Source organism: Natrix helvetica (genome assembly GCF_964273705.1).
Source record: "Natrix helvetica genome assembly, chromosome: 8".
In the NCBI taxonomy this organism is placed as follows: Eukaryota; Metazoa; Chordata; class Lepidosauria; order Squamata; family Natricidae; genus Natrix; species Natrix helvetica.
In genome coordinates this window covers 17,787,636-17,801,779 of record NC_138559.1, presented here as the reverse complement: position 1 = coordinate 17,801,779, position 14,144 = coordinate 17,787,636, and the positions used below count along the sequence as shown (strand labels likewise).

Here is a 14,144-nt window from a genome sequence, read left to right as displayed (position 1 = left end):
TCAAAGGACCGGCGGTAGCGTCCCAGCGCAAACCCAGTTGCTCCTTCTCACGCGTTGCTAATCCGGAGTCCTTTGCCCGGGCTGACAGTCGCTAACCAGCATTCCGGGAAGGGTGGAGTGGGGGGCTTTTCCTCAACCAAGCAAGTGAACATCCCTCCCAGCCCCCCTTTTCCAGCAGCCCCCTCTTCCTAAATTGCCCTGACCCGATCACACACACCCCTTGTGCTAAACCCGCGCATTTCCCCGCGCCTGTCCTTCCCAGCTGCCTCCTTCTCCTCCTCTCCCCGGGGGGTGGGTGTCTTTGCAGGCTAATCCTAGGTTACTCCCAGGTTACTCCCAAAAGGACTTGCTCCCAAGGCGGCGCCGACCTGCAAAGTTTGCAACCTGAAGAAACTCCCTCCGAGCATCGAAAGAGAGAGGACCCCCCCGTCCTCCTCCTCCTCCTTCGACTGAATGTTCAGGATCGCAAGCCGCGACAGGTAAAGGATCGGCGCTTTACTCCCCAGCACAAGCCCCCTGCCTGCCCCCCCACCTCGCAGCCCCGCACTCACCCAGCAGAGCCGCTATCCAGAGCGCCAACAACAACGGCTCCATTGCGCTGGCTTCCCCCGGAGGAAGACCCGAGGCGCAGCGCTCGTCCCGCTCGCCCGGAGGAGAAAGCCGGAGTAGCAGGTGCAGCAGCCGGAGCCCGCGAGCGCGAAGGAAGGGGGAGGAGCTCTTCAGGTGGGGCGTGTCCAGCAGGTGGCGTAGGGGGAGGAGCCCCGGAGCGAAGGGTAGAGGCGGAGCTATCAGGTGAAAAAGGGGCGGGGCCTGCCTAGAGGTGAAAATAGAGGTGGTGGGAAGGGGGAAGAGGATGAGGCAGGACAGAGAGCAAAGTTGCTTTTGATTTTATATGGTTATTTATACTCAACATCTAACTCAGAGGTGTCCAACCTTGGCAACATTAAGACTTATGGACTTCTACTCCCAGAATTCCCCAGCCAGCATGGCTGGCTGGGGAATTCTGGGAGTTGAAGTCCACAGGTCTTCAAGAAACCCCTGATCTAACTCAACACAACATCTAATTCTGCTGCAGGAGAAGCTGACTTGGGCACCAACAATGAAGCCCAGAGAGGGGAAACGACACTGGAACAGACACACAGATCTATTTAAAAGCTTTGAGGCTCATTAGAGTTCTTTAGCCAAAGAAAACAAACAAAAATGGATAAGAAGCAAAAAAAAAATGCCTCAAAGAAGAGGAAAGAGAGATTGGTGGTTTTATGGCTAAGCCACAGTTGGTGGGATTCTTTTGGTAAGCAAAAAAAAAAAAGGCTTAGAAACCACACTGGTTGGGTCAGACAACCAATTGAGCCACAAACAAGCAGTGTTGTAGCTCATTATATTTTTCAAACTTGTCAACTTTAAGATGGGTGGACTACAACTCCCAGAATTCCTGACTGAGGAATTGTGGGAGTTGAAGTCCACATGTCTTAATGTTACCAAAGTTGAGAAAAATTGATCTATAGGGGGAAAAAATATCTGCACTTGCAGTTGCAGTGGCACAGTGGTTAGAGTGCAGTACTGCAAGCTATTTCTGCTGCCTGCCAGCTACCTGCAATTTGGCAGTTCGATTCTGATCAGTTCAAGGTTTGACTCAGCCTTCCATCCTTCCAAGGTGGGTAAAATGAGCACCCAGATTGTTGGGGTCAATGTGCTGACTCTGTAAACCGCTTAGAAAGTGCTGTAAAGCACTGTAAAGCGGTATATAAGTTTAAGCGCTATTGCTATTTTGAAACTCAGTTTGTAGCTAGCTCCAAAAAATAAAAATAAAAAAAAAGCTCCTGCACCCAGAATATTACAACTCTGATTCAGCAAAATCTCAGCAAGATTTGAAAATAAACAAACAAACCATCCCTAACCCTTTAGGAAAAAAAAAACCCAGGGGTGTTCAAACTTGAAAGATTTAAGACTTGTGGACTTCAACTCCCAGAATTCCTCCTCTCGCTCTTCATCTTGATGATGTGCGGGCGGGCGGGCGGGGGGAGGGAGCTGGAACCGGTTCTAAACGGCCCTGTAGATTTGTGGAAGCTCTTCTATAGAAGAAGTTAGAACCGGCAGGAACCCACCCCTGAATTGACACCTAGAGTTGCGCTCAACAATAAGAACGTTGCATGATCTGTCTGAATCCAGCTATTGAGAAACCTGTATGGGATACAACTCGAGCTGGTACTTTTCTACCCCTTTTCTAGTATCAAGAATGTCTCTTGGGTTGTGTAAAAAACAAAAACAAAAAAAAAACATCCCACTGTTGGTTGTATTTTAAAAACTATATTTTTGAAACTATCCTGACTAAGTTCATCCAGCTCTCTCCAAATCCTTCAAATCGCAGCTCCCATTAGCATAGGCAGTCTTACAGCTCCTTTCCTTATGGACAGTCCGATACACATTGCCTCCAACTGCTCATTGCTCTTAGGTTATGGTGTTTGTAGTCCAAATGACCTGGAAGAGGCATTAGGAAAGCTAATCTATTCATTTGGAATATGTAATGACAAATCCACCAAGAAATGAACCCCAAGAAGAAACAAAACGAAAATTTGAGGTTTTTTTGAGGCACGTATCTGTGGAATCCCTCCTGTGACTTAATTTAACTCCCCCCCCCCTCCATACTGCTTAGAAAAGTAAAAGATTTAGTCCCCGTTCACTGTTCTGTTGAGATAAGTAGTAGAGGCAGAAGTTAACCTCTGAATGAAAACAGCCAATGTCTGCTTCCAGCTTCCAGACTAATCAGATTTGGATAGCAGAGTAACAAATTTAACATGTTCTTAAATCAGGATTTAACCAAATCTCCAAATATGGACAGATTAGAACGGCAGGGACCCAGCTCTCCTTAATCTACAGTGTGTCATTTTCAATCCTCGCTGTCAAAGAGTTCTCCATCTCGAAGACCGTGATTCAGAAGGGAAACTGTGGTGATGATGCTGCCTTCCCAGCTCTACCGTATTCTGGTTAGCATGCTGTGCTCCCCACATGCAGAAAAACTGCCTTTCAACAAGCCAGGTCACTTGCAGCTTTTGACTTGGGAGTGGGTGGTTTGTTTGTTTGCTTTTGGTAGCTGAAGTGGTATTTTTTTTCTCTATAGAGCAGTGGTTCTCAACTTGTGGGTTGGGACCCTTTTGGGGGTCGAACGACCCTTTCACAGGGATTACCTAAGACCATCGGAAAACACATATTTTAGAGGGTCTTAGGAACCAAGACACAAATTTTATAATTGGGGGGTCACCACATGAGGAACTGTATTAAAGGGTCGCGGCATTGGGAAGGTTGACAACCACTGCTATAGAGAGAGAGATTCCCCAGTCAGTGAGACAGTGATGCCTGCAGGCCCTTGGAATGGATGGGATGTATATAGGGCTTCAAAACCATTCTTCTTTTAAAGGCATTATAGCATCACTGCCCCACTGGCTGGGATGGATGGATGGATGGATAAAATATCCCAGCATTGCAGTGATACACATATACAGTGATATACATATACATATTCACATACACTGTACATGGGTGTGTTTGTTTATGTGTTAAAATAGATCAACATTTCTAACGTTTCTTCCAGCTCCAATTTTTTTATATATACATATACATAGATATACACATACATGCACACACAAACTCACTTATGTAAGTATATAAAATTGATCATCTCACTTACAAAGCAGCTTATTTAATAATGGTCCTAGGCCAATCATTAAAACAACAGTAAAACAAGCGCAATAAAATAAACGAACACAATTACATGGAAAATTTGAAATGTTCGCTTTTCACTGTTATTTGTGAAAAAGGCTACCCTACAGTTTCCGAATGCTACAGCTATTGGTAACAGAACCGGTTTGGTGTGTATCGGAGAAGGCACCATGCTAGAAACTAAGAGGCTCTGACTTTTGTTCCTACCGGAGGCATAAAGCTAGCTGAGTGGCCTTTTGCCAGTCCTTCTCCCTCAGCCCTAGGAAGGAGACAATGGCAAATCACTTCTGAGAAAACTTGCCAAGAAAACAAGACACTTCAGGCAGTCACCTGAAGACAGCAAACTGGAAAGCATACCAAAAAAAGCACTATTGATAGGATTTTTGTTTTGCAACATTTGTAGGTTTCTGACAATTAGTCACATCAAAGGAGAGAGAAGAGGACATGCCACAAGCCATGGATGCCCACTATTCTGTAGTTCCCACTTTCTTATGACCAACCTTCAAACTGCTAACAACCAGATGACTGCAAAGAATATACAGTCCTTCTATTCCTCACCATTCGGTCAGAACTGAAGAAGCTTCTTGAACGAGAAGCGAAACATTTTCAAAGAATATTCAAAAGACAACTGGACTTTCTTGGGGTTTTGCCCCCTCCCCTTTGGAACAAAGAAAAAGAACAAGAAAGACCAGCTGCCTTTTTGAAAAGAAGTTTTGGGACAACCATGACATGAATGATTGAGAATGTCCATAGACGTTCTGATTTCCTCCTATATCGGCCACAGAGCTTGGGCCAGAAACTTCTTGCCTCCCGAAATTTATTTTTATTTATTTATTTTATTAAATTTGTTAGCTGCTCCCTCTCCACAAAGGAAATCACAGGAAAACACAACTGCCACAAATGGAGGCAGTATCCTTTTTTTTTTCTTCCCAAAAGTTGGGGGGGGGGGAGAATTACATCGGCTTACTGTACACAGCATTGCCTGTAACATTACTTCTGAAGATGCTTCTGGGCCTCCACACATATGCTACAAAGACATCACTTCCACATCTGTCAAGAATGTTGCAATTTAACCGATTTGCCCTTTTCTAGAAAACTCCATTCCACTGACTCCAACTTATTCTGGTCAGCATGGTTGGGTTTTGTGTTTTGGCCTTTTGGGGCTTTGTGGGTTAATCAATAAAATCTTGCAAATCTTGATCAATGATCATGTGCCATCATGTTGTTGTCTCTTAGCAACCACATAGATTTTTCCATCTCTTCCAATAATGCACCCATCCTCTCTGTAACTAAGTCCCTCTTCCTTTTCTCTTTTCTTTTCCCAAATCTTAGTAAATTTGATACCACCTTCACACGTTCAACAGTTTCTTCTTTTAATATTTCTTTGGATCAGCTTAGGAGAAGTCCTGCCTTTTTCCTTCTCTGGAGACAGTCCCCATTTTGCTTTCCTGAGTGAAAACTGTTCAGCTGTTAGTATTATTAAGGGAATAAGTAGTTTGGATTCTTTTAAAGTTGGCATTTGGAAGGATCTTGCATTCTTTGCCGCATGTCACCCCCTGCTGGCAGAAACGGAAAATAGCTTTCTGTGAAGAGTTTTGAAAGCTAGACTATATATATATACCAGTAGGTAGTACTCAACTTACAACCATTCATTTGGTGACTGCTCAGTTATGGTACTGAAAAAAGCGAATTACAACCATTTTTCACACAACCATTGCATCATCCCATGGACACATGATCAAAATTTGGATGTTTGGCAAGTATTTATGATGGTTGCCGTGTGCTGAGGTTGTACGATCCACCTTTTGCAAATTTCTAACAAGCAAAGTCAATGGGAAAGCCAGTTTCACTTAACAACTTTACTTAGCAACTGCAGTGATTCACTTAGCAACTGTGGCAAGAAAGGTTGTAAAATGGGATAAAGCTCACTTAACAATGGTCTTACTCAGCAACATAAATTGTGGGCTCAGTTGTGGTTGTAAATCGAGGATCACTTGCCCAGTTGAAGAATAAACCTTCCCCTGGACTTGGAAGGAGACCTGCGAGAGAGAGATTCTGAGTATTCTCTTTGTGCACATTTGGATTTCATTGGGTAGAGACATAAAATAGGGACAAATCACAAAATGGGCTTTTATTTTCAGAGAGTGATTTTCTCCATCCAGGTGTAATGCAAAACCCGAGCATGCTAGACTGAACTGGTCACATCCTGTTAGTGAAAAAGAGATGTAATTATACACAAGCTCAAATCGCAACTCTTCAACACCTCTCCAGAAACATATTTTCAGGCAAGCTGCTGCTACAGTGGAATTCTACAAAATACTATCTACCCGTCTTTCGATATTTTATAACGTTTTGGCAAATTGTCTTCTCACTGAAGAATATATGGTGATTCTGAAGCGATGTCTGGTAGAGCTGAGGGACCTTTATTTTTTGCATTGTCAAAAGTATGGATCACCTGCCAAAGGGAAATACATTACCTCTTTTCAGTATGCAAGCACTTAATTTAGACAGTGACTTGCTTCCAACCCTATAGGAGCTTACAAGCCAAAAGCTGCTCTTTGAGAAATCAAATAGTGGAAGAGGAGCCAAATTCCTTGATGCGTTATTTTCTTTGGCTGTCATGTTATAAGGAGGCTTTTTTTTTTACATTTCCTGAAAAGCAAGTGCATCAGAATAAAAGGATAAATCTCCCTTAACTTACATTTAAAGCAAAGATAACCACCTTCTCAAGTGAAGTTTGATTCTGTGTGGTTTATGATCAATTCCATCTAATTTTCCTGACAATAATATATAAACCTTTTAAACATTTCAATTAAGTGTTATGAATATGGTTAATTCCCAAAGGGCAGGTAGTCCTCAATGCATAACTACAATTGGGATATAGCTGTTAAACAAGGCAGTTAAGTGAACCATGCCCAATTTTGCAATACTGAAGATTACTTTTAGTTTGTTATTCCACCCCTCCTATTACATTAAGCATGACAATTGGATACAAATGCCTGGAGTTAGGAGAACTTTTGGAGGGACTGAAAATTATATCCATCTCTTATTTAGTGCAGGGTTGTCCCAGAATTCCCCAGCCAGCCATTTCAGGGAAGCTTTCTTCCTGACGTTCTTATTTTCTATAAACTATAGTTGCTCCATCATGGAAAGCTGTAACTGCAACCTGGAGTTTATAATCAAGTCACAGGTTGACCATGTTCCCCCCAGGGTACATCTTAGCCACTTTAAGACCTGTGGACTTCAACTCCCAGAATTCCCCAGCATGGATGAGGAATTCTGGGAGTTGAAGTCCATAGGTCTTAAAATGGCCAAGGTTGGACATCCCTGCTTTACAGAATTTGGCTTCTGCCAACCCCTTCCCTGTGTCTTATATGTGGATTCTGCATTACTTTCCAATATCAGGTCCCTGATAATTCCAGAACAGCCCTTCTCCACCTCTTAATTCTTTCAAGAGCCAGGACAAGTTTCTGAAACGATGGTCTTGCATTGAAATACGAAAGAGTTACTGTAGCTTTCAAAATGGGAATTCTAACTTTGAAATTAGGAGTCCGTTGGCTTATGACAACTTGACTTTATTGGCAGTCACCAAGCAGGAATCTGATTCGGAAACGAAGCTAAACCTTTTTCTGCAAGCAAAAGAACCAACTTGGTCAGCTTCAACCAATTTGATGGTAAACAAGCAGCAATAAAAATTTTTTCGGAATTTGGGATTATCGTTTTGCACAAATGTGACCATTTGGGGGGAGATAGAATAGCAGGCTTGAGGAGATCACAGATTGATAATGAAGGTATTTTTGTTTGTTTTTTAAGATTGAAGCATCAGCAAACTTGCAAAATGATGAGGATCCTTCAACAAGCAGATGGAAAATAATCTTTTATACAGAACGTTGCATTTTTATTAGGAAATGTTATATTTGCTATTATTTATTCATATAATACTGTACGGATTTTGCAAGATAAGCCATCCCGAGGGCTTCTTTTTCCTTCTGAAGACAGTGGTAATATATGAATATACAGACATTCAAAATAATTAAAAAATATGTATAATAAATAAAAACATTTTTTTAAAAAAATGCCAGTACACATCTTCATAAAGATACAATCAGGCAAGAAACACATTTCTGAAAATCCACATTTGTTTGTTTTTATTTGGACTGACACATTCATTGTTATGTCACAACTTCCACTGATCAATGAGGTTTGTAAAAAAACGAAATAAAAAATAAAAACCTGGCACTTGCCAGCAGCGCAATGGGATTTATATCGGAACATTATAATGAGGCATTAAAAATGTTTACTCCCTTGGTCCATAACTCCCCAGTTCCCACCCGAGCCCACCCCTTCTCACAGCTTTGATTGTATTTGATAAAAGCATGATTTGATAAAATGCTTCCCAGCGGCTGAGTTACTTTCACTGCCACACAGAGGTTAACTAAACATTTCTTAAAAGGCCCATCATGGATGATTTTAATGTAAACAAAACATAAACCAAAATTTTAAAAAAAGGTGATATGGCAACACTACTAGTAAAGTGGGGGGGGGGTACATCACAGAAAGAGAAGTTTTTGCAGGCAACACTGGTTGAAAATTGTAAGAACACTTGATGGGTGAAGAAACTGAAATGCTAAATTATATACAAGAGGTGCTAACGGTGGCACTGAAAAACAGTCTTGTGTGACCGGGTTTTAAACTCATTATCTATTGCTTATTTGTTACATAACCGTAATCACACACTTGAGACACATGTGTAAAAATGAGACATTGTGGAAAACAGCTTTTTCGTATGAAATTTAACATGTACGTTCATCCAACGTGGAGTGTAATCAATAGTCATCGTATTTACAATGCTCCCTTTGAAAGTCCTTTTCTTTATAAAACCAGCTGGCTGGCCCAAGGAAGTAAACAGCATATTTTACTGGCTTGAGAAACACTTTTGTAAAACCCCCTATAAGTGTTCTCATTTCAGTTCGGTTAGAGCGGTTGATTTCGCCCAGTCTTGCACTAACCAGTTGTCCCAAATGCCACAGGCGATACTTACAATGTCCTGATCCTTATGAAGGATGAAAGTCAGTTGTTAAATTTCAAAGGATATCCGATGGCTTTTTCCAGGCACTCGACCAAAGAGCCAGCAGAAAGGAAGTCCCTCTCCACTTCTACAAATTTAATGTAAATAGACTTAGGAGAAATCCCCGGGTCCACAATACAGTTTTGTGATAAAAATCCATTGATGCCAACCCACTCTTTGCTGAAGGTCTTGGTGTTGGCCTGGAAGTGTAAAAACAAGCACTGCTGGAGAGTCCTGACCTCGGCAATGCCAAGGTAACAATAGATGATTCTGGTGGGCTCCATCTCCACTTTGAGGGAAGCCTGTGACGATGGCATTTCGGTTTCTCCCGGAGTCTCGTTTTCAGGCTCTTGGCCGAGGCTCTCGTGTTCGGGAGATGGCGGCTTCTCGTGACAGTCTTCATAGCCGATGGCATACAGACCCGGGCTCTTTGGAATGCCTCCAGGTAACAAATACTGGACAATATTTCCACCCGTTGGCTTGGAGTGAGCAATAGGTATCCAGTCAATTTCCATGTGTAACTCCAGGCATCTAGCTTCGCTGATGGTAATCTCTAAGAATTTGTAATAAACGTTCTTCCAGTTCATTTTCTGCACTCTGGTCATGATGATCCTGCCCTCGGGCTTCTCAGAGTTGAAATATTCCCGGAGTCGCTTGCCAAGGGGAACTTGGGAACTGATCTCAGCGTAATGGTAACGGATATCCTCCTTCCACCGTGTATTATAGCCAATCCCGAATATAGCCAGTTTGTTCGAAAGGTGTAGCCTAGAAAAGTCCGCCCAACTCTGAAAGAGTTCCCATTTTAACTGGACGGATTCCAAGATCTGTACAATATTCTGCATTAGGTCGCGCTTCCTTTAAAGAAAAAAAAGGAACAAAACACAATGGGACTAAGTTTTGAAGGTGGGCGATTAAGAAAAAAGAAGAAGGATGCAATCACAAAATTCCAATGGATGTAAACAGGCCTGTCCTATGCTAAGGGCAAATAGCTGCTAGAGACATTCACAACAGTGTCTTAAATCCTTATGGTATGAAGCAAAGAGTTTGCTTAACAACAATGGTGTTTGCTTAACAAACACAAGCCATGTTAAGCACTTTCATTGCCTGTGAAATGGAACCAATTCCATTTTATGACCTCTCTAGTTTGGGAGAGGAAAGACTGCTGCCTGGAAACTGGAGAGAAGAGAACTGTTCCGAATGGATGATGTTGAGCAAATGGAGCCAGTAGTCTGATTTTCTTAAGGCACTATCATCATTCATCCTGTGTGGCAAATACAAGTATGAGTTATGGCCATAATGGAGCCTGCCTATTATGGTCATAAGTTGCAACTGTCAATCCAATTTCACGACCTTTTTTTGCGGTGGCGGTTAAGCAAACGTTTCAGCTGTTAAAACAAACACCACGGTCGTTAAGTAAACCCCCCTGTTCACTATGCCACCGTAAAATGGTCAAGGGATAGCAGGATGCTACAAATGGCCGTAAATGGGTCCGTGTTGCCAAGCACCCAAAGTGCAGTCATGTGACCACAGGAGGAAGTACTGCTGGGACTTCCGGTCAGGGTTGTGGGGTTTTTGGGGTCCATCAAACTTTTGAATGATCCCTAAGCAACCAGTCATACATTGAGGACCACCTATATTCTGAGAAGCAATGGGAATTTCTACACTTTGGTATCTAATGCAACTCCTAACAAAGCACAATCTTATAAAGAAAACCATTGTTGCGTAGTGATTAAGGATCTGAATTAAGACCCAGGAAAACCCGGGTTGACGCCTCAGCTAGGGCAGGGGTGTCCAAACTTGGGAACTTTAAGACTTGTGGAATTCTGGGAGTTGAAGTCCACAAGTCTTAAAGTTCCCAAGTTTGGACACCCCTGAGCTAGGGAAACTGGGAGCCATGGAAACCTAACTCTCAGCTCAACCTATCTCACACGTCTGGGAAGGCTCCTATTCTGTCTAAATACTGAGACATCTCGATAGGCTTTCATTCAGTTCCTGCATTCCGAAAACTCCAGATATGAAACAGTCAACATTTGCAAAGCCATTCATGGTATACATGCAGTTACCAGACACTGCAACTTTCCAAGGATACTTCAACAGCACAAGTTTGCATTTTATCTGGTTCAGCTGGGGGGGAAAAACTGAGACCGTTGTATTGCCCTTGAAAAGTGCAGATACTGTCAGAATCTTAATTTCCATTCAGGATACTTACTGAGAATCTTCTGAAGATTCTTGTTTTATCTTCAATGTTTTCTTCACCGCAGGCATCTCATCTAAAAGGTAAAGCAGAGGTTAAAATAATTCATAACAACTGAGCCTTATTATTTTAAAAGGCAATTATAGCCCAATTATAACTCTGTCCAATTTCAGTATGGATACAGGCATCACTGTAGTTTATTTATTATTTATTTATGTATTAAACTTTATTGACTGGACAACTCCAGTGGGTCCTGGATGGCATATGGAACTAGGAATAATTTAAAAACAGCTAAAAATATTGAATCACCCAGACAGTCCAGGCTAAAATAGCAATAGCACTTAGACTTATATACAGCTTTACAGACCTTTACAGACCTTTCTAAGTGGTTTACAGAATCAGCGCATTGCCCCCAACAGTCTGGGTCCTCATTTTACCCACCTTGGAAGGATGGAAGGCTGAGTCAACCTGAGTCAAAATAATCTAATACGTAGCAAAACAACACAAAACAGGGGCTGTTGAACAAATATTAAATGTCAACCCCAGTTTTTCAAAGCTTTCAAGAGCCTCTGAGAGCATGCACGCGCAACCCCCAGGCATGGGAGGGGGGATTTTTGCCCTCTCCAGGCTCTGAAACCTGGAGATGACGACAACGGCCCAGCCTTCTGGAAGGCCTCTGGGGGAGCCAGAGGAGACCATTTTCGCCCTCCCTAGGCTTCAGGAAAGCCTCCGGAGGGACGAAAAACGGCCCAACCGGAAATTTGGGAACGAACATCCGGTTGGCCTGTTGGGCCTGTTTTTCGCCCTCTCTAGGCTCTGGAGGTTTTCCTGAAGCCTGGAGAGAGCAAAAACAGCCTGCCCCAGCTTTCCGGAAGGCTGAAAATCAGCCTCCGGAAGGCTGAGGGCTGCCATGCTGGCAAATATGGCTCCACGTTCCACCTGTGGCACACATGCCATAGGTTCGTGATCAGGGCCCTATGCCATACTGGGCTTTATAGGTAACTAAACAAACCCTGCCCTGTTAGATCATTGTTTCAGAGGTATTTCCGTATCTCAACAGAGAAATATAATGACCAAGGGTGAGCAGAAAAAAAGCAGGGAGAAGAGGAATGACTTCTAACTTCCTGCCATCTTCCCCATTGAGTTTCCTTGTGGGAATCTGGCAGGGAGTATCGGAAATTTCCCTTCCCTTCCCAAGGAGAGTTGCTGTCGCAGGGGAGGGAAGGGAGAATAAGGCGTTGTGAGACTGGCTGGGAAACTGTAGCTGAAAATGAAGATTACATGACCGCAGCAGCCCATGCGCAACCAACAGCCCTCAACAGCAACGATTTCCCCAAATCTCATTCCCTCAGGAGTCACAGGTCCTGGATTTTGCATCCATTCTGTAAGTTAGCCCATTTGAGGTACCTTGGTTCAAAAGCTATTGCCCTATGATGCACTGTTTCACCCAATTGAAGGTCATGACAACGAGAGTTTTAGGTTCTATATTGATAGATAACCAGCACCTTGAATGGCACTTAGAAGCCAATTGGCATCTGATGCAGTTGGTGTTACAGTGGTGACAATGAGCACATGGAGTGGTGCCCGTTACTGCTCGTGCCGCTATAGATTCTGGGTGCTCTTCAAGGTCAGCCCCCATGTACAGCGCATTGCAGTAATGCATTTGTGAAGTGACCGTGGCATGAGTGAATGCCTGAAGGGCCTCCTTGTAGGATAGCAAGAAGCCAAAAGCCACTTTGACATCAAATATCACTTTACCAATTTCTAGCATACCCCAATTAATTAATTAACACCGACCGATACGAAAGACAAGAAAGTATGACTGAATATTCATATGGCAGCTGTTAATTGGAACAATACACAAAAGGCTATAAAACAGTGAAGACGTATATTTATTGTGTTGTACTGGAAAGGACTTTTGATATTATGGACAAGATTACAATGGATAAATGCAATCTGTTTATCACCATGCAAATGACAAATCTCTATGATGCCATGCTTTCTTTCCGTTCAAATAATGGAATCCCCTGCCTTCCATTAATGCATTAACATGAGCTTTCAGTCTATACAGGTAGCCCTCAACTTATCAGAGTCCATCTAACGATGGTTCAAAGCTACGATGGTCTTGAAAAAGTGACTTACAACCCATCCTCCAAGTTATGGCTATTGTACCACCCCTGTGGTCACGCGATTGCAATTTGGTGCTTGACGACTGGCTCAAATGTATGGCAATTGTAAGCATCTTCAGTCATATGATTGTGATTTGCAACCATCCCAGCTGGCTTCTGACAAGCAAAGTCAATTGGGGAAACTGGATATGTTTAATGACCCAGTAAACATGGTTGCAAAATCTGATCCGGTCACAGATGGCTCGCTTATGGACCCCATTGCTTAGCAACTAAAAATTCTGGTCTCAACTGTGGTCATAAGTCAATGAATATCTGTAAAGCAAAACTCTCAATATTTAACTGCGTTTTCTGAAATCTGATTTGAAAGCAATGACCCTGAGAGCTTTTACGGTATTCAAAATATGAATTCTGCTATTGATGTTGGAAATATATCACTAAAGTATGCAAATAGAGTCCCATGCTGATTAATGCTTGGGGCCTGGATCTGTTTGAGTCCAATTCAACTCCTCCCTTAACCTTGGAAGCTGACTTGGATCAGTCACTATTGTTCAGCCCATCTCACAGAATTGTCTACGTGAGTAAAAAATTGGAGGAAAGAATCTATGACACGTAGAACTCCTGGATGAGAGATGTGATGCAATGGATAAATAAATATACAAGCAGGTGGAGTGTCAAATTGTCTACCAAAATAAAAGAGTTGACACTGCCCCATTTCCTTACTTAAAATGAGATATCTCGGCCTCAGTTTCAAGGCATGCAACAGGAAGATGTACAAAACAGAAACACTAAGTCCATGGTTGCAACCAAAGTTGCAGTGGCACCAATTCAAGCATTAACAGTCACCAGTGTTTCGGTAAAGTTTGCCACATCTTACCTAACTCTTGCTCGCCTGGTTGGTAACAGTAAAGATCCTGACTATGGTTCCCCCATTCGTCCTGCGAATATTCCTCCATTGTGCTACCATCAGACTCCAGCTCTTGATACAAGCCACTGCTATTGATGAGCACCGGTTGGCAGAGTTGAGAATCCCATCCTC

At 42.7% G+C, this 14,144-nt stretch overlaps 2 protein-coding genes and 1 long non-coding RNA gene across 4 annotated transcripts in view; all 3 read right to left on the bottom strand.

Moving 5' to 3' along the window:
- Positions 1–696, bottom strand: part of ESAM (endothelial cell adhesion molecule) — a 69,847-nt gene extending 69,151 nt beyond the window's left edge. The window contains exon 1 of the mRNA XM_081961092.1: positions 552–696. Within this exon, the coding sequence (XP_081817218.1) occupies positions 552–594 (43 nt within the window). The 5' untranslated portion in view covers positions 595–696. The remainder of the gene's footprint in view (positions 1–551) is intronic.
- LOC309396195 overlaps positions 1–14,144 on the bottom strand; it is a 395,535-nt gene that overhangs the window by 71,016 nt on the left and 310,375 nt on the right. The gene's annotated exons all lie outside the window — the stretch shown is intronic.
- The window catches only part of MSANTD2 (Myb/SANT DNA binding domain containing 2), a 13,526-nt gene continuing 7,596 nt past the window's right edge, over positions 8,215–14,144 (bottom strand). Inside the window, exons 2-4 of one of the 2 annotated variants that reach the window (XM_081961173.1) lie at positions 13,983–14,141; positions 10,995–11,055; positions 8,215–9,640 (exon numbers count right to left, since the gene is read on the bottom strand). In XM_081961173.1, coding sequence (XP_081817299.1) covers positions 8,788–9,640; positions 10,995–11,055; positions 13,983–14,141 — 1,073 coding nt within the window. In that variant the 3' untranslated portion in view covers positions 8,215–8,787. The remainder of the gene's footprint in view (positions 9,641–10,994; positions 11,056–13,982; positions 14,142–14,144) is intronic. The other variant, XM_081961172.1, reaches the window with a different exon arrangement.